Raw genomic sequence first — 26,510 nt, 5'->3', positions numbered from 1 at the left:
CATGCCCTCGAAAAGAAGGACAGGGGAAATACTCGATATAGATTCCCCACCCCCCTTCAACCCTTTAAGAGTCAAACTTCGGGTGCCTATGTAGACTGCATTATATAGTTTACACCAAAAATAAGCCAGTTGAATAATTGTGCATTTTTTCTATGATTACGATTATAGGATCTCATAGGAACTTGGTACGAAATGATATGTTCAAATCCTAACATTTCATTTATTATTTTTAGACAAATAAGGTCGTCGCAATTGGCTCATTCCCAAGATGTCCGAAGTATGTCATTACTGGGGATTCTCTTGCGACTCTCATTGTATGGAATACAGAAAATTTGGTTGCTAGAAAGTCAATACTTCTGAAAATAAAGCTCCCACCCCTGTCCTGTTTAGCCTGCTCCCCTTTCGATGATTACACAGTGGCCATAGGCTTTCAACAAGGTACCATCATTGTTGTTGATACCAGAGAAAGGGGGAGTATTCTGTGGAAAGTTGTAAAAGCACATGATGACCTAGTGACCAACATTTCATGGTGCCCGTTTGAAGAGAATATTTTAGGGACTGGACAGATGTTTGTATCAAGCAGTAAGATGAAATTCAACGTGTGTAGCTTAAGTGATAAACAAGAAATGACATCCTTTCGTCCATTGTTTAAGAAAGTTAAACCAGGTGGAAGTGTGGCCTATGCTACAGCTCATTGGTTTGATAAAAATTTGATTCTAGCCAGTGACCATCTATCACAACTCTGTGTATACGAATTATCGAAAGAAATTCGACATAGTTTTAGAGTTGTGCACAAGCTGCACTCCCGTGAGATTTATAATATAACTTCACACACTGAACCTGACGGATCAAAAATTATTTGGAGTACGTCTCAAGATCGTCGTGTTATCCAGTTCCGTCTTGATATGTTAAAAGTAAACACAACAGAGCCTATGTTACAGGAGACTTCTGTAAATGTGCCATTAGGTGATTGTCTTCTTGATCTACAGACACTTGGTGGGTTTGTTAATGCTATCAAAACTTGTCCAACTGATGCAACAGTTGTGGGTGTGGCCTTAGGTGATGGACAAATTAGATCTTTGAGTACAATGGACTCGAGTGGCCACGGATCACCTTTTTGGGTGAAGTTTAAGCCTTTTACTCTGGCCTGGCATCCGGAAAAAGAAGGAATTTTGGCCTTTGGATCTGAGAATGGTAAAGTGGGCTATTTAAACACGTTGAAGAGGAGTGCAACTTTCGGTTTCTCATTGAATCTTAAAGGCAATGTATACTGTATGCAGTGGGTGAAGTGGAATCCTGATGGAGGTAAGTTTTTACCATTAGGTATTGTTCCATTACCTAAAAATAGGGTTTTGACTCTACCAATGGTAATCTGACTTGTTTTCTCTTGGAGAAATATTTGGATTAATGCGTGTCTTTGCTAAACACAGAGAACAGGTTCCTAATCTTGGACGTGATAGAGATAATTTTAGGTAGCTAAGATTGGCTGATAACTGGGGCCAGGCCTAGTTAGGATTAGCTGACTGCTATCATGGAAAAGTTTTTTCGGTACTTAAACGTAGACAAAATTACCCTTAAAGCCTTGCCTATTTTAATGCAATTACTCTGCTTCACAACACTTGTCTGACATTACATCTCTCCAAGATTGGGTAGCAATTTATAAGATTAAGCTCTACTTTTGACTGGTAATGAACTTATAATAGTAACATTGTGCACGTCTAAACTATTGAGGCTAATGACATACTTATTAAGAAAATGTTCAAATCACATTGTGAGAGGATGTAATTCCTAGGTGATAAAGTGGCGTCAATGGGGCGGGGGGGGGGTATTAGCCCTATCAAGATTTTTTGCCTGTGCCCCCTATACATTTAGAACAATTACTCCTTTTTCGGTACTTTGTTGAAAAAATGAAAAAAATAACCCTCCTTAGTTTTGAAATATCTATGTGTTTTTTCGCTACTCCAATAGTGAAATAATTTGTAGGTCCGTTTCCCACTTTGTTTTTTATGGGCATGCCTCGTGTCTAAAACTAACTAGCTGGTAAAAACGTTGGCAATCGTTTTTTTTCTTGCTCAATTTTTTTTTCAGTGGAAAACATTTTCTGTGAAAAAAAGAATAAAATTTGGAACTTCAAAGTTTCTTTTTATCCAGATATCACTCATAATTTTAAACAATCGTATTTTGAAAACTTAGTTGGTTATTCCTACTTGGCAATGATCAAAGCACACAAAAGTATATTTTAGACCACTTTTTTTTCTTATATTATAGGAGGGAGTTTCTCAGCCCAACTGTGATGGGATTCTGTCATGACACTATGAGGGTCGTTTTTCAGGTAACATTTGAGAAACGATTATGTGGCAAGTTGATAAAAGAAAAAAGGGATGCCTTATAAAAATATTCCATGGGGAGTACCCTCCTTTCTACAGAGTATTCTTGCTTTGCACATATGTCCTACGTCCTATAGATTAGCCTGGTAGGTTCCCAGTTTCTTGTGTTTTCGACATGGAGAATGTTTATTCAGAAAAAAGAAGACAAATCAACTAATAATCCCAATAACCAGGGCTGTACAGTATTCTACTAAGAAAATAAATGGTAACATTACTCTGATGCAATATGGTAATGATACTAAAATCGTAAAGAAAGATGTAAGGGAAATGGGAACTTCCTGGGAGGGGATAAAGAGGGAGGCGTTAGGATGGAGAAGGAGCGTGCGTAGCTGTGTTGGTCTCGGGCGGCTTAGTGCTGCAGTGAGTTGCTGGGTGGGCTGGTAAGAAAAAGAAGAAAAAATCAATCAAGAGGACCCAGACATATGCTTGGAGATGAAATGTCTCGTAAAATGATATCATACGTGGACGTCTCACATTTTAATAAGCATGATTGTCATCTAGAATATAAGAACAATTTCTTAAAATAGATGCCTCTGTACACGCTTTATATCTTTAGAAACATCATTGACATCTGAAATTGGAAGAAATATTGTTAAATAGGAGCCGAGTACATTTTAAAAAATTAACCTTGCCATAACCTCTGCAAAAGATTGATACCATAAGTAATGGTAACATATACGGTAAACAATGCTCAGGATTGTAGAAAAAGAAGGAAATTTAAACTAGAAGCGCAGTAATCGGAGTTTACACCGTATGCGAAGTAATAAATGGTAATATTACTGGAAATCCTCAAATAAGGGTAATGATAATGAATGATATGATGATGGATGGTAATGATAATTGTAAAAGAATGGCAATAATCCATAACATATATGGTAAACAATGATCATGTAATTGCATAAAAAGATGCAGAATTAAGCTGGAAGCTCAGTAATCGGGTTTACAATGTGAAGTAAATGAATAGTAATAAAACTCCTGTACAAAGTTAGTACAAGTACTTAATTTTTGCCAGTTAAATTTGAGTTTAGGCATTATTTAATTACTACTTCCATTTACACAATATCGCTAAAAAGTAATGAATAATAAGTTTTATTACTGGCATCAGAAACGAGGCATTATGATTTTTTCTAAGATCCTATGCTTTTTATTGATATTGTCTGTTTTGTTGGGTTTTTGTTTTCCCTAGACTTTTTATTGAAATTTTTTTCATTGTTTTTTTTTTCAGTCTATCCTTTTTAAACCTCTTTAAAGGGGTAACAGTATCTAATATCTAATAGAATAGCTGAATCAAAGCAATCTTAAAAAACAACAAGCAAAAACTTGAGCTTTCCACTCGGAAAAAGAATGGCACATGGGGCCCTTAAGATCTACCATGTGAAAAAGTGATTTTCCTTGTTGCTCAAGATAGGGGACTGTAATTCTCCTTTGGGGGGTTTTCGGCTCCGTCGATTCTAATATCCAGTTTATATTTCGATCCAGCATCGTTTTCAAGGGATTTGAGTTTATTTTTCAAAATTTTGCAAGGACCTTTTACAATGAAGATTAATCAAAATAATAGTTGAAATTCCTAAATCAGCTTCAACTGGCGATTCTCCTTGCTTCCATTTTTGGATTTCGAAATGTGTTTCTAAATTCTTGGTTACTATGGGTCGGAGTCGCTCTTTACTAGGATATGAGGGATGCTGCAACCATGATTACTTGACTATTTGGGGAGCTTTGATGACGAAACTCTGTTGGAAATGAGAAAGGGAGTGGATTACAAATCAGTACTTGTACATAATAAAATACGCAAAAGTTAACTGCCATTGCGAGAATTCTTGTCATTTTTGCATGGATTTTAAGTGATGCTCATTGTTGCGCAGTAACTAGAGGCAATGGGGCTGCAATATATATCTTGGGAGGGGACAACAGGAGAGCATATTATTTTTAATCCAAATATTCTACTTGCGAGAAGGGCTTTTTGTCGCTTGTTTTGAATCTTAGCTGCATTTCAAAAACAGGACCTTAAATAACTGGAATTATTTTGAACATGTTGTGGCTACTCTAGATTTCAGTGGGTGAATGATGAGTGTCTACTGTTATACAAGCTAAAGAGTATGGGTTACTTTTAAGAGTAGGAACTGGGACTATTGATGACAAAAAAAAAAATTATCAGTGCCATCTTGCGTTTGGTGACGTTTGTTATTTTTTCGATCTCTGTAATCACTTTTCTGTCAGGAACTGGGATCAGACACTTATTAATCCCCAAATTTTACCATTTACTCTAATTGTATTAATTGCTTCTTATTATTGCCAGAAAAAATATCCCCAAATGGTAATAAAAGTGTCCCCAAATGGTAGATGGCGTTGATAGTATATTTTGTCAACGCCAGCACCAGTTTCCATTGTTACAAGTTACTTTGATTTGAGCTTTAATAACACCCTGGTTGGCATAATGCTAATCATTATTTGCTTGTTTTGTCGATAGATTTTTTTTTCGACCAAAGTAAAACAATCAAATAAGAGAATCGAATGTGTGCTGCATTTGGACCCCGGCGCCGCGCCAATGCATGCATCTAACGCCGCCGACGAAGCGCCCGGTTGACCGCCGACAAAGCTTTGTAACGCCGCCAGTGCACTGCCGCCGGACGAGTTGGCGGTGTTCGGCTGACTATGAATTAATTTGCGGCAATAATTTATTGCGTTAGCCTTAATTTTGGAGCTTTTCTTTTCTCGTTTGGTTAAGGATTTCCATTTTCCTGCTTAGAAATCATATGCGGTTTTCAAAATTAAACAAACAAGTTCGACCACAAATTCCTTGTGCTTACAGGGCGAGTTTTTATTCAGCACTAGTTCTTGTAGCGCATCCATTGAATGGACAATTGTCTTTCGAAGAGACACCAGATTAGATTACAGGTAGGAACCTGAGATTTAAGGACCTCTCTTTTTCAAGACACTTTGGTATAGCAAAGAATCAAAATTTCTAGAGTCCTTGCCATAAACAGGTATTTATAAATACTGAGGTTTTGATTCCGTGATTTAGTAGCAACAATTAAAACGGGAGGTACTGAAAATTCTCTTCCTAATTTTTAAATCTTGAATTTAAAATTGAGGACAATTAATGTTTTTCCTTATTTGTCATAAAACCACTGGAAGTGTAATAAAACTAGGAGCAGACTAGGGGGTCTAATTACAGGAGGGGGACCTATTTCAGACATTGAGAGATATGAATAGGATGGAAACTACAAATGCAGATCTTCCTAATCACCATCTCAATAGTTATATCTATTATGCTATTACTACTATTACTAACAACTCACCGCAGCACCAAGCTGCTTGTGGCCAACAAAGCTACGCACGCTCCTCCTCCATCCAAATCTATTCAACGCCTCTCTCTTTAGACCCTCCCAGGAAGTTCCCATTTCTATATTAATTTGCTACCTAAAGAGACTAGTTTAATGCCTCAATAATTACGACACTCACTCTTATCACCTTTCTGATACAGTAGTTTAATTAGGGTTTTCCTAAAATCGCTAGGTACTTCCCCTTTTTAAAATCATGTCTATAATCATCAGTAACTTTTTTCCAAACTCAGGGCCACCATATTTAAGAAACTCATTTACCACAGTATTAGCACCTGGTGCCTTATTATTTTTTAACCCTTTTAGTACTGTTGCTAATTCTTCCTTACAAAACAAATCTTCTATCACATCCAAGGTATCACAAACTTTTTCATTTTCCTCTATATCTTTTCCTCTAACTCTATCGTGGTTCAGCACATTCTCAAAATGTTCTGCTCATCTCTCTTTAACTCTTTCCTTACATCTAGTTGAGGCCCTGTTCCTATCTTTAACTGGGATAAGTCCTGATTGACTACTCCCTCTCAATTTATTAACACGCCATTATATCTGTTATACCACCTTGAAAATTAATTTTTCTCTGCTTACTCTGTCTAAATTTTCTTGATAAGTATTTCACAATGGTAACTATTTTAAATGGACAGACAGTTAATAGTAGAGACCTAACTGTAATTGCAAATTTTCAGCTTGAGTCTAATATTTGAAGGAAGGGACAAAGATCTTAAAATTAAAGTATCTCAATCATGGACAGATTCAATCGCTGACATGGGTTAAGAAAGAGAGTAATCGTATTTAAATAGAGTTGGCTATAAGATTGTAGTCAGGCAATCCCAAATATCTGCATCAGGTCCAAGATTAAGAACCTGTTGTCCTTGTTTAGGCAAGATGCATTTAAGTCAAAATATTTGTCCAAGTTCACACACTGTCCAAGTGCCGGAGGTTTTTACCCTGAATCCCCTTTCATGTAGTAGATATGATCCGGCTGCCACTTTCACACATTGCTTCTCCCACCACTCAGTCATCACACTAACCTCTGCAGTAGAATCTACCTCTCCCTAATGACCCTCATAGATGACCCTCAAACCTCCCTAATGACCCTCAAAACTAAGTTCAAATTCTAAGCTCTAAGTTCATCTAATTCTAATTAGAAGAGATAGATTAGATAAGAATTCCATAATTAGAGAATATAATTAGATAAGAAGAGATAATTAGAGAATTCTAATTAGATAAGAATAGATCTAATTCTTAGATTAGATCTAAGTTCAAATTCTTGATTCTAAGTTCATCTAAGTCTGAGATGCCACAAACAATCAAAGTCTGAACCTTTTTTCATTTTCACCCTCAGTGCTATCTTCTCACCTAATTTCTTCACAGCCTGCTTCTTTGTTTTGCTTGCTTTTGTTGCTTCATTTTTTCTTTTCCACCTCTTCTTTGCCTCACCTGTAGTAAAAGCAGCTTCAGTTTTGGCCATCACTGATGTATCAATGAGCACTTTTGTTCTGCCCTCCTTTCTTCCTTGAAGTATTTAGTATTCTTGGTGGTGCTTGGATGTACCTGTACTTGCTAAGGTGTGATTATCCTATTTAATAATGGCTGCAAGATCACAGAGCTTACTGAAAGCATTGGGTGAGAGGATGGCACTGCAGGTAGGGATGGTCTGGAGTTAGAACCTCTGATGAGCTTGGCAATTTTCCACCAGTTTCATGGGCTAAAAAACATTTGGTTGGTCTGCATTTAAGAGCACAGATCTTCATTATCAAAACAATCTGGATTGAAAGGGGATATACCTTCCAAATCCCTTTTGGAAAAATTATGGTATGAAAGCTCAGGGAAAAGGTTTTCTTACCAACCCAGCTGCGATGTGAATGGTGACAGTTCTTCTAGAATTGTTGACCATACACATATCAATGGATTGGTTGTAGTGACACTGGGTGGGTCAGAGACAGAGATATCAAATGGTTGCATGTATTGTCAGCAGTATGATATCAAATTGTCATTTGATATATATCATATTCATCAATTGTCATTTGATATGATATCATATTGTCATTTGATTGTCATGATTGTCATTGTATTGTCAGCAAGTATGATATCAGAGACAGAGATATCAAATGGACTGGTATTGTCAGCAGTATGATATCAAATTGTCATTTGATATATATCATATTCATCAATTGTCATTTGATATGATATCATATTGTCATTTGATTGTCATTGTATTGTCAGCAAGTATGATATCAGAGACAGAGATATCAAAAGGGCTGGTATTGTCAGCAGTATGCCCCCTTGCTTCTTGGCATAGTTTATGACATTTGGATAAAGGTAAGCATCATGCTTCTCTGGTATGAGTAAATTCGTAGCATCAGGAGAAGCATGTAAATGCTTCACTAAATATTTGATGTAATTTATAAAGATACGACCTTTGATCCATCAATGAAGATAAGATTATCTATTCATAGCACAGTGTTACAAAGATAGGCTCTTATTAACAAAACTCCATACTTTCAGGCTTCCAAATGTATTTCAAGAACATGTTATTACAGAGTGGATCGGTGTTATAAATGTTGGTTTGTCTACTCAAAAAAAAAAAATCTATAACCGGCATTTCAACCTTGGAAGGCCTAGGCTACAGCCAAGCATGGAAGTAAGACTTGTATGAGTGGCTTGGGTCACCATTTGAAAAATGTAAAATGGTATAAATATGTGGTTAGACTTGGAGAATTGTATACGCTTTGAGATTTCTTGAGAACTAGGTCCTATAAATTAATTGCTCGAAGCCGTTCTAGCCGTCTGATTAGCCCATTAGATTTGAAATCCTGTGTCCGTTAGGACGGAGTTGTATGTGGGGTGACTCTTTAAGCTCAGATTGAGCTAACCCAGCTCTAAATGGTTACATGGAGAAACTTGGAGAAGATAAGCAAGAAGGGTGTGCGAAAGCGCAGGATGGCTGGCCCCCAACCCCCATCTTACTTCCAGGCTAAAGGGCTATGAAAGGGATTTTAGCACTGCCGGTAGGGACTGCAAAGTCTAATGTCGTATTTTTTTTATCTTACCTAAAAGTTTGAGCAGTATTTATTTTTTAATGTTGTGATGGAAGCAGAAAAACTTTTCAAAAACTATTTTACTTTCAGTAAAATACAAGTAAAACTAGAAAAGAAGAAAAAATGAGAGAAAATAGAAAATAAAATAAAAACAATTGCTCTGCCATGTTCCTCATCTAAGATTTTTAAATTTTCATATGTTTTCGTGTCGTTTATCATATTCTCTCACTAGTTAGTCGAATCCTGTGTTTTCTTAAATACATATTTTTAGTTTTGATCTAGTTTAAATAAAAGTCCGGTAAAAGACAAAGCAGGCTGCTAGTTATTTAGGTAATAAATGATGAAATACATTTTTGTGTTTTTCCCCTTTTTTCTTTTTAGTTTTTTTTTTGTTTTTACCTTTTTTTATTAGTTTTTTGTTTTTTTTTCTTTTTTGTTTTTTTGTAGTTTTTACCTTTTTAGTTTTTCTTAGTTTTTTTTTAGTTTTGTTTTTCTCCTTTATTTTTTATTTTTTTTCCTTTTTTTAAAGTTGTAAATAGGTAAGTTATAAATAGGATTTTCGGTAATATTCGAATTTCTTTCAGTCAATTCAGACTTCAATTCCCTGACTGTTTCTAATGCTGTCAAATACTCTAACTGAGTTAGCTAAAAAGTGTCACTTTTTTGGTACGGTGCTTTCAAAAAAAACTGTAAAGCAAATTTTGATTTCTGGATACTTTTTTATTCACTTCTTTAAATGCCCTCATTCGGTTAATATCTCTGCGCAAAGTTGGAATTGTGTGTTGTATTATTTACTTGGCACCTTTCTCTGGCTTGGTTATCGCTGGGTAGTCAATTTTTTCTTTTTCTTGCTTTATTGTTTTAATTCTTTTTTCTCTTTGTTACCTGCGTCTCCAAACATAAAGCCTTAAGAGACCCCCGTAACGGGGGTATATGATAATGTAGGTTCTTTTTTGTTGACTATTGTTTGTTTATTTTTACGAACCTATTTGTCTATATTCGTAGTTTTGTGGTTAGTGAAGGGTTTCTGTTTTTTCTTAGGAGCTGAGAAGCACTATTTATGGGCATGCGGTGGAAACGATATAGCTGTATATGATGACGACAACTTGGATGAAAGCTACACAATATTGGAGCTACCTAAACCACTGGATGCTAGCAATGGGCAGACGGCCGAGACTAGAGGGGTATGTGAATTCTGCTGGACTGATGACTACAAAGTCCTGGCTACTGGCAATAATCAAGGGTAATTGGTTACTTCATTTTCCTAGAAATTTGTTTAAGTGCACTTTTGATAAAAAAAAATACGAGTGGTAACTATTTTCCCTAGTGGTTAGGACTGTAAATTACAAACAGTCAGAGTGAAGGTGGTATATATTTAAGTGGTATGTAAAGATATATGTTGACCCCGCTTCTAGGGCTATAATAAATAGAGGTGAAGATGGCTCTTTCGCGTTTTAAGGTTGAACGACGATATACTGCTACTACTATTACTCCTAACAATTCCCTACAGCACAAAGCCGCCTGGGGCCAGTACAGCTACGCATGCTCCTTTCCCATCCCAATCTATTTCAAGTCTTCTTCTTTACACCCCCCCCAATAAGTTCCGATTTACCTTAAATCCTTCCTCACGACCTCCTCCCACCCATTTCGGGGACGACCTGCTTTTCGTTTGGCCTTAGATGGTTGGCCGAGAATGATGATCTTAGACAATCCATCATCTTTCATCCACAGTCTCATCCTAGCCATCTCAACCTTTCTCGAGATAGAACTACATTTTTCGTTCAACCTACTTTTTTAAATGCGGTCAGTCAGACGGGTACCTAAAATAATCCGTAGACAATGCCTCTGGAAAACATCTATTACATCCTCCTCCGTCTTACGGAGCACCCACGTTTCAGAACTATACTTGACCACAGTCATCACTGTAGCTTCCAATATTCTAATCTTGTTTCGTAGACTTATCTTCCTATTCTTTCAAACTTTTTTCAACTGTGAAAAAACACCCTGTGCCTTGGCTATTGCATTTTTAACATCTTCACTGCATCCACCATCTTAACTTTTATTAATGGTATCCAAATAAGTGAAGCTATCCACTCGATCAATCTTCTCGCTACCCAACATCACCTCTTCACCTTCATTTATTCACAGTCTAAGTAACTCAGTCTTCTTAACGCTAATTTTCAAGCCTATTATGGCGCCATTAGCTCGCAAAACCTGCAAAAAATGATTCATTCGGCTAATGTTTTGCTGAACGAAGATATGCTTCCAAAAATCATGCGTTCCGGTAATCTAACTGGGGCAAAAAAAGCAGATAGCCCTTGAATAGAGTGTGAAGTGGTCTGAAGAAGAAAAAAACAAACTAAAAACTAATAAAAAACTAAAAAAGCTAAAAAACTAAAAAAAACTGAAAAAGAAAAAAAAATAAAAAAAGGAAAAAAAATGAAAAATAAAGGAGAAAAACAAAACTAAAAAAAAATAAAAATAAAAAAAAACTAAAAAGAAAAAAGAAAAAAAACTAAAAAAAAAGTAAAAACCAAAAAAAAGTAAAAACCAAAAACAAACTAAAAAGAAAAAAAGGGGAAAAATACAAAAATTTATTTCATCATATACCATTTCAAAAACGAATGTATATACAGACCGGGACACCGGGATACAAATGACGACCGGGACACAGGGAATATAAATGACGACCGGGACACAGGGACACAACTACAACGGGGACTACGGGGGGCACAGGGGGATATATAAATGACGATGGGGACACAGGGAATGTTCGATTAGCAATCACCATCAACAAAGCTCAAGGGCAATCATTAGAATCATGAGTTATAACTAAAAAAACTAAAAAAAGGTAAAAAACTAAAAACTAAAAAAAAGACCAATTCAAAAACGAATGTATATACAGACCGGGACACCGGGACACAAATGACGACCGGGACACCGGGACACAAGGAATATAAATGACGCCCGGGACACTCAAAGAGAAATCACAGACTGGGACACCGGGACACAAATGACGACCGGGACACAGAGAATATAAATGACGACCGGGACACAGGGACACAACTACAACGGGTACGCTGGGGGGCACAGGGGGATATATAAATGACGACGGCGACACAGGGAATGGTCGATTAGCAATCACCATCAACAAAGCTCAAGGGCAATCGTTAGAATCATGAGGTATAGATCTGAATACGGATTGTTTTCCCATGGACCATTATATGTTGCATGTTCAAGAGTCGGTAAACCTGACAATCTATTTATATGCACAGACAATGGGACAGCAAAGAATGTTGTATATTTGCAAGTTTTACGTAGTTAAAGACATATGTATATATATCTATCTATATTCACAGGTGGGACATAGGGACACAACTACAATGGCGCGTAACTAATGTGGCGCGTAACGACTTACGCGCGTGGGGTGGCTTGGGGGGGGGGCGCGAAGCGCCCCCACCAACTAGGTGTTTGGGTGGCGCAAAGCGCCACCCCAACAGCTAGTAGGGAATATAAATGACGACGGGGACACTCAAAGAGAAAGCGACCGGGACACAAGGAATGTTCGATTAGCAATCACCATCAACAAAGCACCGGGACACAAATGACGACCGGGACACAGGGAGTATAAATGACGACCAGGACATAAGTAAAAAAAAAACTAAAAAAACTAAAAAAAAAAGGTAAAAACTACAAAAAAAACTAAAAAGAAAAAAAACTAAAAACTAATAAAAAACTAAAAAAGCTAGAAAACTAAAAAAACTAAAAAAGAAAAACTGAAAAATAAAGGAGAAAAACTAAACTAAAAAAAATAAAAATAAAAAAAAACTAAAAAGAAAAAAAGGGGAAAAATACAAAAATTTATTTCATCATATACCATTTCAAAAACGAATGTATATACAGACCGGGACACCGGGATACAAATGACGACCGGGACACAGGGAATATAAATGACGACCGGGACACAGGGACACAACTACAACGGGGACGCCGGGGGCACAGGGGGATATATAAATGACGACGGGGACACAGGGAATGTTTGATTAGCAATCACCATCAACAAAGCTCAAGGGGAATCGTTAGAATCATGAGGTATAACTAAAAAAACTAAAAAAAAGGTAAAAAACTAAAACCTAAAAAAAGACCAATTCAAAAACGAATGTATATACAGACCGGGACACCGGGACACAAATGACGACCGCGACACCGGGAATCGTCGATTAGCAATCACCATCAACAAAGCTCAAGGGCAATCATTAGAATCATGAGGTATAGATCTGAATACGGATTGTTTTCCCATGGACCATTATATGTTGCATGTTCAAGAGTCGGTAAGCCTGACAATCTATTTATATGCACAGACAATGGGAAAGCAAAGAATGTTGTATATTCGCAAGTTTTACGTAGTTAAAAACATATATATATATATATATTTGCATATATATATATATATATATACTAGCTATTGGGGTGGCGCTTCGCGCCACCCCAACACCTAGTTGGTGGGGCGCTTCGCGCCCCCCCCCAAGCCCCCCCGCGCGCGTAAGTCGTTACGCGCCATATTAGTTACGCGCCATTGTAGTTGTGTCCCTGTGTCCCACCTGTGAATAGAGATAGATATAAATATATGTTTTTAACTACGTAAAACATGCTAATATACAACATTCTTCGCTGTCCCATTGTCTGTGCATATAAATAGATTGTCAGGTTTACTGACTCTTGAACATGCAACATATAATTGTCCATGGGAAAAACAATCCGTATTCAGATCTATACCTCATTATTCTAATGATGTGTCCCTGTGTCCCGGTCGTCATTTACATTCCCTGTGTCCCGGTCGTCATTTGTGTCCCGGTGTCCCAGTTTGTAATTTCTCTTTGAGTGTCCCGGTCGTCATTTATTTTCCCTGTGTCCCGGTGTCCCGGTCGTCATTTGTGTCCCGGTGTCCCGGTCTGTAATTTCTATTCGAACAATCCCTGTGTCCTGGTCGTCATTTATATATCCCGCCTGTGCCCCCGGCGTCCCCTCATTTTACAATTAAACATTTTTCCGTGAACAAATGTCTTAAATATCTTGAATGACGTCACCGTCAAAGCAAAAATGACGACAACTAATTTCATGACGTCAGTCAACACAGAAACATGACGTCACCTGATCCACAGACAGACAGACAGACAACTTATTTTTATATATATACTAGCTGTTGGGGTGGCGCTTCGCGCCACCCCAACACCTAGTTGGTGGGGCGCTTCGCGCCCCCCCAAGCCCCCCCGCGCGCGTAAGTCGTTACGCGCCATATTAGTTACGCGCCATTGTAGTTGTGTCCCTGTGTCGCACCTGTGAATAGAGATAGATATAAATATATGTTTTTAACTACGTAAAACATGCGAATATACAACATTCTTCGCTGTCCCATTGTCTGTGCATATAAATAGATTGTCAGGTTTACTGACTCTTGAACATGCAACATATAATTGTCCATGGGAAAAACAATCCGTATTCAGATCTATACCTCATTATTCTAATGATGTGTCCCTGTGTCCCGGTCGTCATTTATATTCCCTGTGTCCCGGTCGTCATTTGTGTCCCGGTGTCCCAGTTTGTAATTTCTCTTTGAGTGTCCCGGTCGTCATTTATATTCCCTGTGTCCCGGTGTCCCGGTCGTCATTTGTGTCCCGGTGTCCCGGTCTGTAATTTCTATTCGAACAATCCCTGTGTCCCGGTCGTCATTTATATATCCCGCCTGTGCCCCCGGCGTCCCCGTTGTAGTTGTGTCCCTGTGTCCCGGTCGTCATTTATATTCCCTGTGTCCCGGTCGTGATTTGTATCCGGGTGTCCCAGTCTGTAATTTCTCTTTGAGGTTCCCGGTCGTCACTTGTATTCCCTCTGTCTCGGTCGTCATTTCATGACGTCAGCCGACACAGAAACATGACGTCACCTGATCCACAGATCCACAGACAGACAACTTATTTTTATATATATAGATAGATAGATAGATAGATAGATAGATAGATAGATATATATAAAAGCACCGGGACACAAATGACGACCGGGACACAGGGAGTATAAATGACGACCAGGACATAAGTAAAAAAAAACTAAAAAAACTAAAAAAAAGGGTAAAAACTACAAAAAAACTAAAAAGAAAAAAAAACTAATAAAAAAACCAAAAAAGCTAAAAAACTTAAAAAAACTAAAAAAGAAAAAAAAATAAAAAAAGGAAAAAAAAAAAATGAAAAATAAAGGAGATAAACAAAACTAAAAAAATAAAAATAAAAAAAAACTAAAAAGAAAAAAAGGGGAAAAATACAAAAATTTATTTCATCATATACCATTTCAAAAACGAATGTATATACAGACCGGGACACCGGGATACAAATGACGACCGGGACACAGGGAATATAAATGACGACCGGGACACAGGGACACAACTACAACGGGGACGCCGGGGGCACAGGGGGATATATAAATGACGACGGGGACACAGGGAATGTTCGATTAGCAATCACCATCAACAAAGCTCAAGGGCAATCATTAGAATCATGAGGTATAACTAAAAAAACTAAAAAAAAGGTAAAAAACTAAAACCTAAAAAAAAGACCAATTCAAAAACGAATGTATATACAGACCGGGACACCGGGACACAAATGACGACCGCGACACCGGGACACAAGGAATTTAAATGACGCCCGGGACCCTCAAAGAGAAATCACAGACTGGGACACCGGGACACAAATGACGACCGGGACACAGGGAATATAAATGACGACCGGGACACAGGGACACAACTACAACGGGGACGCCGGGGGGCACAGGGGGATATATAAATGACGACGGCGACACAGGGAATCGTCGATTAGCAATCACCATCAACAAAGCTCAAGGGCAATCATTAGAATCATGAGGTATAGATCTGAATACGGATTGTTTTCCCATGGACCATTATGTGTTGCATGTTCAAGAGTCGGTAAACCTGACAATCTATTTATATGCACAGACAATGGGAAAGCAAAGAATGTTGTATATTCGCAAGTTTTACGTAGTTATAAACATATATATGTATATATCTATCTATATTCACAGGTGGGACATAGGGACACAACTACAATGGTGCGTAACTAATATGGCGCGTAACGACTTACGCGCGGGGGGGGGGGGGGGGGGGGCTTGGGGTGGGTGCGAAGTGCCCCCAATAGCTAGTATATATATATATATATATATATATATATATATATATATATATATATATATATATATATATATATATATATATATATACATATATATTTATATATTTATATTTATTTATATGTTTATAAATATATATATATATATATATATATATATATGTATATATATATATATATATATATATATATATATATATATATATATATATATATATATATATATATATATATATATATTTAGAGTAGGGGCAGCTTAAAATTTCTATTCGTCACTAAAACCAGCAGTTTTGACTTAGTTTTAGTTGGAATTTGTCTGATGCTTCTTGTTCTAAAATTAGTTTCTGAAATTCTTTGTTTTTCACTTTAGTAGTTTTTACCTAGTTATAACCGTATTTATTCCTCTTCTTCCGAAGTTGGTTTCAGAAATCCTGTTACTTATTTCTTTTTTTTTGTGGGCCAAGTCTTTGTAGCTGAATTTTGTGACAATTCTCTTATGCGTTCCCGTACGTAGCAACGTTACCAACTTATCCCAATATTTCATTAACTGCATATATTTCTTGTGCTTTTATTTCAGTTTCGTGTCTATATATACAATATCAGAAGATACACTTTGCAATCGAGGAACCATTGTCGCCTTTAGGCAACATATCAATTCAATCGCATGGCTTCAATATGGAGAATCAAATGAAGAAGGGCTTTGGCTAGCCATCGCTTCCGACAACAAAGTTGTAAAGGTTTTCTGTATTCCGAGCTCAATTATCTCCGGTAAGCATGAGTGGGTACCAACGTTTAAAAAATTAATAGAAAGTTCAGAACAATCGTATTGCTTCAGGATGGGGAAACTCTCCATTAATCACCTCATTGCAGCTGTCAAACTTACAAATATTTTACTATAAACAAATTTCTGGAAAAATTTGTTGTAAGGCAATTATGCCATTTTGTAGTTATATTGTGATGCTTAAATACTGTTATCTGCGTGAGCAGATTACTACTACTACTAAAAACTCACCACAGCACCAAGCCGCCTGAGGCCGATGCAGCTACGCACGCTTCTCGTCCATCCCAATCTTTTCAGAGTCTCCATCTTTACACCCTCCCAGGAATTTGCCATTTCTCTTAGGTCTTTCTTTATTACTTTCTCCCACCGTGGACGACCTGCTTTCCCTTTAGCCCTAAACATTTTTCCGAAATCCTCGGCAATCTGTCATTTTTCATCCGTAGAACGTGCCCTAGCAATCTCAACCTTTCTCTCATTATATCCCTAGGAAGCGAGATTGAGTCACGCTTTTCGTAGAGCCTACCGTTTAAAATACTGTCAGTCAACCGAGTACCCAGAACAATCCGTTGGCAATTCCTCTGGAAAACGTCTAGCAAATCTTCAACCTCTTTTCGGAGCGTCCATGCTAACAATATTTACATTTTTAATACAATTGCATGACTTCAGGATAGCTTACATTTTCTATGTTTTAACCTTAGATTATTTCCCGTAGATAAAGAAACTTAATGACTCACGGAAGGTATTTTGGGTATATATGTGGTGGAAAACTGTCTTGGGTGTATAGATGTGCGAATTGCCCAGTTTGACTGGAAAATATAGCAGCGTCCCTGATCTGAGTTGATTTTATTATAAATGATCATTGCAATTTAGTAAAAAACGAACCACGGTCCATAGTAGCTATAAATTATCAAATTCTTTGAAAAAAAGTGTCTAGTGAGAAAAATTGACACTTCTATTTGGATCAGGAACGGTAACTATGATTTTGATTAATTTTAACTGCGAAGGTTTGTTGAAAAACAAATTTATAGGAGTTTCAAAAAACCCGGTGCCCGGGGTCGGATTGAAATGAAAATTACATCATTTGAGTTGCCATTGTTGAAAACCCTGTAAAGAATTCTTACAGCCCCCCCGCCACCTTGATCCACAAGGAAAATCACCTGTTTCATTCAAGTCAAGCCCAACGGTTATTACATGGTGAAATTTAAAAGGTATTTTAAATGATTAAAGACATAACTAAAAAATCCAGCTTTTGTTATACAGCTTTACGGCAGCCAGGACATATAGCTTATCATTCTGGATCGTTTTAGCTTTCACCATGACGAACTTATTTTTCTTTCTAGTTCTCAACAGAGGCGCTTAATAGAGTAGAATATCATGGTGCTGGTTTTAGAAAGTAAAGACCTCAAATTTCTTAATTTGAGGTCGTCACCATGACGAACTTATTTTTCTTTCTAGTTCTCAACAGAGGCGCTTAATAGAGTAGAATATCATGGTGCTGGTTTTAGAAAGTAAAGACCTCAAATTTCTTAATTAGGCTTCACACTGGTGTTAGAGCAACGGTAAACTTAGCCTTTCTGATACCTTTCCATAGTGCCCAAACACGAGTTGCCTATGGATCGGACAGACAAGCTGTTGTGGAGTTTATTCTAGATACTAAAAGTTATTGATATCATTGCTGATAAAAGACTGTGTAAAGCCTTATATGTTTGTCCATCACTTTTCGTAGGCTATGTAATGACTTTTTGTTTTCAAAAAAAGCCCTAGTTTTGAATATGCCTACAAAATATTGCAAAATACCATCTGTTTGTTCTTTTACACTGGTTTATAAATATTACAAGCCTGGCCTTGAACTCAATGCAGACAACTGGGATATTAGTCAGTTTAGTTTCAAAAGATCATATTATTCACGATGAAACTTCGCTTGGTAAGTCGAAAGTCCCCCTGAGCAGTGAATTTGTTAATGTTACGATCCTCAAGAGTACTTCAGTTCCCCCACAATTGCCACGAATTGGTTGAGCGTATCAGCATCGTCCATCATTATCATACGTTACTGTTGCTTCTCGAATGACCTGTTTTAATCCTTGTTACCCATCAGGCCTAAATATTCTTTCCTTTCTCTTCATATCCTCTACACAGCTTCTTTAGGAAAATTCTCAATCAATCTGATCAACTTAAAATCGGATTTATTTTCTATTGTTTTGCATTTATTTACTCGGACACCCATCGCGGAGAAGATATTCAAACTAACTAATAGTTCGCATATAAATTACTCTTACTTATTTAATTACTTAATTAATTATTAATTAATTAATTATTAATTAACTTTAAATTACTTATTTATTTACTTTTGCTTACTCTATTCAAAAAACTAAAAGAAATATAATTAGCCAACCTTAACGTGCATTTCTTCTGTAACAAGTGTAATATCGGGCTCGGGCTCTTTTTGTTAGTCTTTCTTTATCGTGTGCTAATTTCATGTTCTTTGCACATGTTTGTATATAATGAAGCTTTATGGTTCTTTACTACAGGCAACTTTATAGTGTGGCCTCTGGTTTTATTCAAGGTTGAGGAAGCGCTATTTCATAGAAGCAGTTGAATAATAATCTTTTTATTTGACAGGTTGAATTTATGACGGGAATAAACTTATGAATAACCGCCAAAGTTTTATTGTCTAGAGGATAATTCCGTGAGGAGGTGTATTTTTCAGATTCCCTGGCATTGTTTAAAAACGATCAGAAATTAAATAAAAAAATAAGTTTTTTTCAACTGAAAGTAAGGAGCAACAGTAAAATTTTAGACGGACAGAAATTACTACGTATGTGAAGGGCTGCCCCCTCGTCAACACCTCTCTCTTTACGCTAAAGCTTGAATTTTGTCCCAATCCTCTGACAAAGAATCCCGAGACACAAGGGTCGTTCAATTAGAAAAATAAGAAGCTTATTTAAAAGTACTAAAACACTTTAGCGTAAAGAGTGAGGGGTTGAAGAGGGTACAGTCCCCTTCATTTACGGAGTAATTTCTGTTCGTTTTAAGCTTTCATGTTGCTCGTTACTTTCAGTTGATGTAAAAACGTGCTTTTCTTTTTATTTAATTTTCTGACAGGGACGAGGCTGCTGCGTCATTCTTTAATCCGTTCAAACCAGCGTCAATATCAATTTAGTAATGAGGGTTTTTTGCTGGAAGCCAATTTTTCATCATATTTTGCTCTAACAGTATTGAGGTTACTACGTCATTCTTTAACCCTTTCAAACCAGTATCAATATCCCTTAGGTAATGAGGATTTTTCGCTGGAAACCAATTTATCCTTCATATTTTCCTTTAACAGTATAGAGGTTGCTACGTCATTCTTTAATCCTTTCAAACCAGCGTCAATATCAATTTGGTAATGAGGATTTTTTACTGGAAGCCAATTTTTCATCATATTTTGCTCTAACAGTATTGAGGTTACTACGTCATTCTTTAACCCTTTCAAACCAGCGTCAATATCACTTAGGTAATGAGGATTTTTCGCTGGAAACCAATTTTTCTTCATATATTCCTCCAACAGTATTGGGGTTGTTACGTCATTCTTTAATCCTTTCAAACCAGTGACAATATTAATTTGGTAATGAGGATTTTTTACTGGAAGCCAATTTTTCATCATATTTTGCTCTAACAGTATTGAGGTTACTACGTCATTATTTAACCCTTTCAAACCAGCGTCAAAATCACTTAGGTAATGAGGATTTTTCGCTGGAAACCAATTTTTCTTCATATATTCCTCTAACAATATTGGGGTTATTACGTCATTCTTTAATCCTTTCAAACCAGTGATAATATTAATTTGGTAATGAGGATTTTTTACTGGAAGCCAATTTTTCATCGTACTTCCTCCAAGAGTATTGAGGTTGCTACGTCATTCTTTAATCCTTTCAAGCCAGCGTCAATGTTAATTTGGTAGTGAGGATTTTTTAATGGAAGTCAATTTTTCATCATATTTTCCTCTGACGGGGTTGAGGTTGCTAGGTTCATCATACTTCCTCTAACAGTGTTGAGTTTGCTAATGCAATATAATCTTTTGTGTATGAAAGACTCTTATGGAGACTGTAGTAATCAGGATTGACGGCTGTTTGATTTGCCTCCTCAACTTCAATTAAATTTGGGCTGTTTTCCGTTTCTCTGCTTCTGGGATTATCGTCATATCTCATCCTGAGGCTGTGATCAATATAATCATCGATATTAAATGTTCTTTCATCGAAATTGTCACAGTACCGCTTATAATTGTCACAATACCATTGGTAACTTCTCGTAGCCACTATTTGGGAGACATCACCTGAGTTTCCATGATTGTTCAGAGTGTCATTAGGGAAACCTGTTGTCATTTTGCTGAATCTTGATTTTGCAAAATTTAAACTGTTATTATTTGGCGTTTTTGTTTCTGGCGCATCTGCTGCTTCTGAAAGCTGCTGTGCTCGAACCAATGCGGCTCTGTCACACATCACTATATTTTTTTGTAATATCATTTTCGTCTAAGCCAAGTTTTCAAACTGATTTTCATGCTCGGTGATCACCCATAATATAGTGCTAATGACGTCATCTTTTTTATGATGTATGGACTTATGGATTTTTTTTTTAGCCGGTAACTAATAAAGGACCAACATTGAGCATGATGTCATATACGCACAAGATACCCAAAAAAGGCAGTTAAAAATATTTAGATATGGGGGAATTTAGACCTACTGTTGAAGATTTTAGATAGTAAAAAACTGGCTACTTTATAACTACCTTTCCCCGGTGTTTTGAACCTCTTTAAAGTGTGTAATTACTAAAGAGAAATTTATTTTAGAAGGGAAATTTCACGTCAAACAGTTCGTGGCAAAGAGCTGCAAGTAAGGAGTGACACGTCTCAATAGTAACTGAAATTCTAAAAAACGGAATTTTAATACCAATAGATATATCAAAAGAATTGGATTGTTATGCTGATTTCAAATGTATAAGTTTCATAAAGTTTAGTCTTGCCCATCAAAGGCTACAAGCCTGAGAAAATTTGTTTGATTTTCGGGAAATAAGTGGAAATACCCCCTAAAACCCTAAAATTCAATGAATATTATCGCGCCATCAGATTCAGCTTATCACCAGAAATCACACCATCAGATTCAGCATATCAGAGAACCCTACTGTAAAGGTTTCAAGCTCCTATATGCAAAAATGTGGAATTTTGTATTTTTTGCTGAAGAAGGATCACGGATGCGTGCTTATTATTATTTTATTTTTTGTTTATTTCCAAGAGGTTAGAGTATCGATCCAGTGATCCTAGAATATCGGTAGGGTGCTCATTCGAACGAAAATTAAAAGTTCTAGTGCTCTTTTTAAGTGACCAAAAAGATTGGAGGGCAACTAGGCCCCCTCCCACGTCATTTTTTCTCAAAATTGTCTGATCAAAATTTTGAGATAGCCATTTTGCTCGGCATAGTTAAAAGGTTGAATAACTATGCCTTTGGGGATAACATGGCCCCCCACAGCCCTGGGGGAGAGATTTTTTAATTTGTACAATTTGCCCATTGTTAACGTATAGTATTTGTTATTGGGAAGTATGCTTACTTTTTTGGGGTGGGGGAGGCGAATTTTCGGCTGGGGGATTTTCTATGGGGAGGGAAGATTCTGGGGGGGTTGAGTTTCTCAGGGGAAATTTTGCTCTGGGGAAAGTTGCCAAAATTCCTATACGAAATTCTTCTTATGTCTTGCTTTCTGTTTGCCGACTCAATTTTACGCGTGGAGATGTTTATTGTCTGGATTATTGTCTGGGGTTAGTTTTCACCAGGATGGAATTGTTTAGAGGATATATCTGTGGTGAGGAGGGGTTTTTCTGTGGAGGTGGAGCCAGACTTCCTGGAATTATCTAAAAAACGATCAGAAATTAAATAAAAAACAATTTTTTTCAACTTTAAGTAGGGAGCAACATTAAAACTTAAAATGAACAGGAATTATTTCGTATATGAGGGGGCTGACCCCTCCTCAATACCTCGCTCTTTACGCTAAAGTTTGAATTTTGCCCCAGTTCTTTAAGAACGACTCCTCAAACACAAGGTTCGTTTAATTACAACAATAAGAATTTTTTTTTTAATCTTTAGCGTGAAGAGTGAGGTGTGGAGGAGGGGCAATTCTTTTCAAATAAGTAATTTTTTCTCGTCGTTTTAATGTTGCTCCTTACTTTAAATTTTTTATTTAATGTTACTTAAAGTCAACCATTTTTTTACTTTTAGCAAAGGCACTAGAAATTTTGATTTCTCGTCAAATTATTCCTTTACCACGTTTCCACGGCCAATCGGTTCCAAGTGGCTGGGTGGAAAAGAGAAACACTTAGAGGCTGTAGAACAGGGGTGGCCAACTTGCGACCTGTGGGCCGCATGCGGCCCGTTGTAAACATTTTTGTGGCCCGTGAGGTTCATGACACTTTTATATTCTGCGCCCTCAGGATGTGCGCACATCTTGGAACATCAAATTTTCGATGTTTCTCTCTTAACAATGTTGTTTATCGACACATATAGCCCAAGTATTATGTTATTATGCTGTATAGTCCAAGTATTATCAATATATCGTGTTATGCAAGTAGTTATAAAAACAGTGAATTACATTCGATCACATGCACTTGCGCATCGACAATTTAAGGTTTTTCTGAAAGAATTAGATTATGAATATGGTGACGTTGTGTACTTCAGTTTAGTCATATCACAGCTTAGATACCAATACAGTTATGAAAACTCGATTTATTTTTGGGACACAGTGCGCGGTAGCGATGCTAGCGGCTGGAGACAGGAAACTGGTATTGGTGTCTAATTGGTAACAGGAAACTGGTATTGGTATCAAAGCTGTGGATGCAACAAAACAATATTGTGCTCCCACCTATGGTGTTTTAGTACGATCTACGCCTCGGAGCGCGGACTTGGAGGAGGCGCCAAGTTCAGAGCTCTGTACCAAAAGCTTCTCACGGGCAAGATAGGAGTTTTCGTAACTGTATTGGTATCTAAGCTGTGGTCTAACCAGATGGATAGGTCGTGGAAGATGTTTACAGCGATTTCATCAGTTACGAGAGGAAATTGATTTGTTTATGAATGAAAAACGACAAAAAATGAATGACAAAAAATTTTTTATGCCAGAATTAAGAGATGAAGAGTGGTTGTTGGATTTATGCTTTTTAGTGAATATTGTCAATAAACTCAATGAAATAAATATATTATTGCAAGGAAAAGATAACCTCATAGTCGATACAATTAATCAGATCATAGCATTTCAGAAGAAATTCCTGTTACTTGAATCACAATTGAAAATTAACAATGCTCACCACTTTCCATTGTTGAAAGAATTTAAGAAATCAAAATGTAATAATTATATCAAATATGCGAAAGAAATAAGATAACTTGCAGATGCTTTTGAAAGCCGGTTCAATAATTTAGAGTTGGAAAAAATACATCAAAGTTCTTTGAAATATATTCATCTCCTTTTCATGTTGAAATTGAGTCTGTTCCAGAATATCTCCAAATGGATCTGATTGACATTCAGTGCAATTATGAATTAAAACGCATGTTTGAAAATTTAGAATCAAAAATAGATTTTTTTTAACATTTATGTCACAAAAAAATTATCCAATTTAAGAAATTTGTCATAAAAAGTTGTTAGCGCTTTTGTTTCAACTTACACCTGCGAATTGTTCTTATTTTTTTTTTTTTTTGGAAATGAAATTGACCAAACACAAAACACGCTCAAACATAACGGCCGCTAACCTGTAACACCAATTACGATGTTTAAACACTTAAATTGAGACCGACTTGCAAAAAAGCTAAGTGATAAAGTGGATAAATAAATATCGCAAATAGCGACGAAGACCACACTGCTTTTCCATATAAAACAAACACATTTTAGAAACAATATCGAAATTTTTCCAAGACAGTGGAATTTAATTCAGTGAGTATTTCGGCCCTGTATCCAAGGGTCGTCTTCAGCACAACACCAGATATATATATATATATATATATATACTAGCTGTTGGGGTGGCGCTTCGCGCCACCCCAACACCAAGTTGGTAGATTGTCAGGTTTACCGACTCTTGAACATGCAACATGTAATTGTCCATGGGAAAACAATCTGTATTCAGATCTATACCTCATGATTCTAATGATTGCCCTTGAGCTTTGTTGATGGTGATTGCTAATCGACCATTCCCTGTCCCGGTGTCCCGGTCGTCATTTATATCCCCCTGTTTCCCCCGGCGTCCCCGTTGTAGTTGTGTCCCTGTGTCCCGGTCGTCATTTATATTCCCTGTGTCCCGGTCGTGATTTGTGTCCGGGTGTCCCAGTCTGTAATTTCTCTTTGAGGTTCCCGGTCGTCACTTATATTCCCTCTGTCTCGGTCGTCATTTGTGTCCCGGTCTGTAATTTCTCTTTGAGTGTTTTTTCTTTTTAGTTTTTTTTTTAGTTTTTTACCTTTTTTCTTTTTTCAGTTTTCTTTTTCTTCTTTATTTTTCAGCGTCACTATGAAGTACATATCGACGAACCTTTGTTTTTTTACTTAAATCTGGTAGGCATTGATGACCTTATCCAAGTCAAAATCCCAAACCCAATCATCATCGCTATCATTCTCAGTTTTGATATGTTTTGACTCTCGCTGTCCAGGTGGATTTTCATCTAACTGCGTGGTTTTGCGTTCTCTAGCCGCAAGCCTGTTTTCTTGCTGTTCTTGTGATTCCTCGGAACGCTTTCTTTTCTTACTTTCTCTATCAGCAGCAAGTTTTTTGGCATAAACTCTTTGAGCAGCTTCCTCGGCTGTTGCCATTGTAGGTTCTTCAGTCATTTTACAATTAAACATTTTTCCGTGAACAAATGTCTTAAATACCGTTAATGACGTCACCGTCAAAGCAAAAATGACGACAACTAATTTCATGACGTCAGTCAACACAGAAACATGACGTCACCTGATCCACAGACAGACAGACAACTTATTTATATATATATAGATATATGTATATATACTAGCTGTTGGGGTGGCGCTTCGCGCCACCCCAACACCTAGTTGGTGGGGCGCTTCGCGCCCCCCCCAAGCCCCCCCGCGCGCGTAAGTCGTTACGCGCCATATTAGTTACGCGCCATTGTAGTTGTGTCCCTGTGTCCCATCTGTGAATAGAGATAGATATAAATATATGTTTTTAACTACGTAAAACATGCGAATATACAACATTCTTCGCTGTCCCATTGTCTGTGCATATAAATAGATTGTCAGGTTTACTGACTCTTAAACATGCAACATATAATTGTCCATGGGAAAAACAATCCGTATTCAGATCTATACCTCATTATTCTAATGATGTGTCCCTGTGCCCTGGTCGTCATTTATATTCCCTGTGTCCCGGTCGTCATTTGTGTCCCGGTGTCCCAGTTTGTAATTTCTCTTTGAGTGTCCCGGTCGTCATTTATATTCCCTGTGTCCCGGTCGTCATTTGTGTCCCGGTGTCCCGGTCTGTAATTTCTATTCGAACAATCCCTGTGTCCCGGTCGTCATTTATATATCCTGCCTGTGCCCCCGGCGTCCCCGTTGTAGTTGTGTCCCTGTGTCCCGGTCGTCATTTATATTCCCTGTGTCCCGGTCGTGATTTGTGTCTGGGTGTCCCAGTGTGTAATTTCTCTTTGAGGTTCTCGGTCGTCACTTATATTCCCTCTGTCTCGGTCGTCATTTGTGTCCCGGTCTGTAATTTCTCTTTGAGTGTTTTTTCTTTTTAGTTTTTTTTTAGTTTTTTACCTTTTTTC

At 37.2% G+C, this 26,510-nt stretch overlaps 1 protein-coding gene across 1 annotated transcript in view; it reads left to right on the top strand.

Annotated features, from left to right (window-relative positions):
• Positions 1-26,510, top strand: part of LOC136031707 (gem-associated protein 5-like) — a 60,623-nt gene that overhangs the window by 15,579 nt on the left and 18,534 nt on the right. Inside the window, exons 3-5 of the mRNA XM_065711407.1 lie at positions 234-1,305; positions 9,808-10,009; positions 16,531-16,721. Of these exons, the coding sequence (XP_065567479.1) occupies positions 234-1,305; positions 9,808-10,009; positions 16,531-16,721 (1,465 nt within the window). The remainder of the gene's footprint in view (positions 1-233; positions 1,306-9,807; positions 10,010-16,530; positions 16,722-26,510) is intronic.

This window comes from Artemia franciscana, chromosome 10, assembly GCF_032884065.1.
Source record: "Artemia franciscana chromosome 10, ASM3288406v1, whole genome shotgun sequence".
Classification (NCBI taxonomy): domain Eukaryota; kingdom Metazoa; phylum Arthropoda; class Branchiopoda; order Anostraca; family Artemiidae; genus Artemia; species Artemia franciscana.
This window is presented reverse-complemented; position numbering and strand designations above follow the sequence as displayed.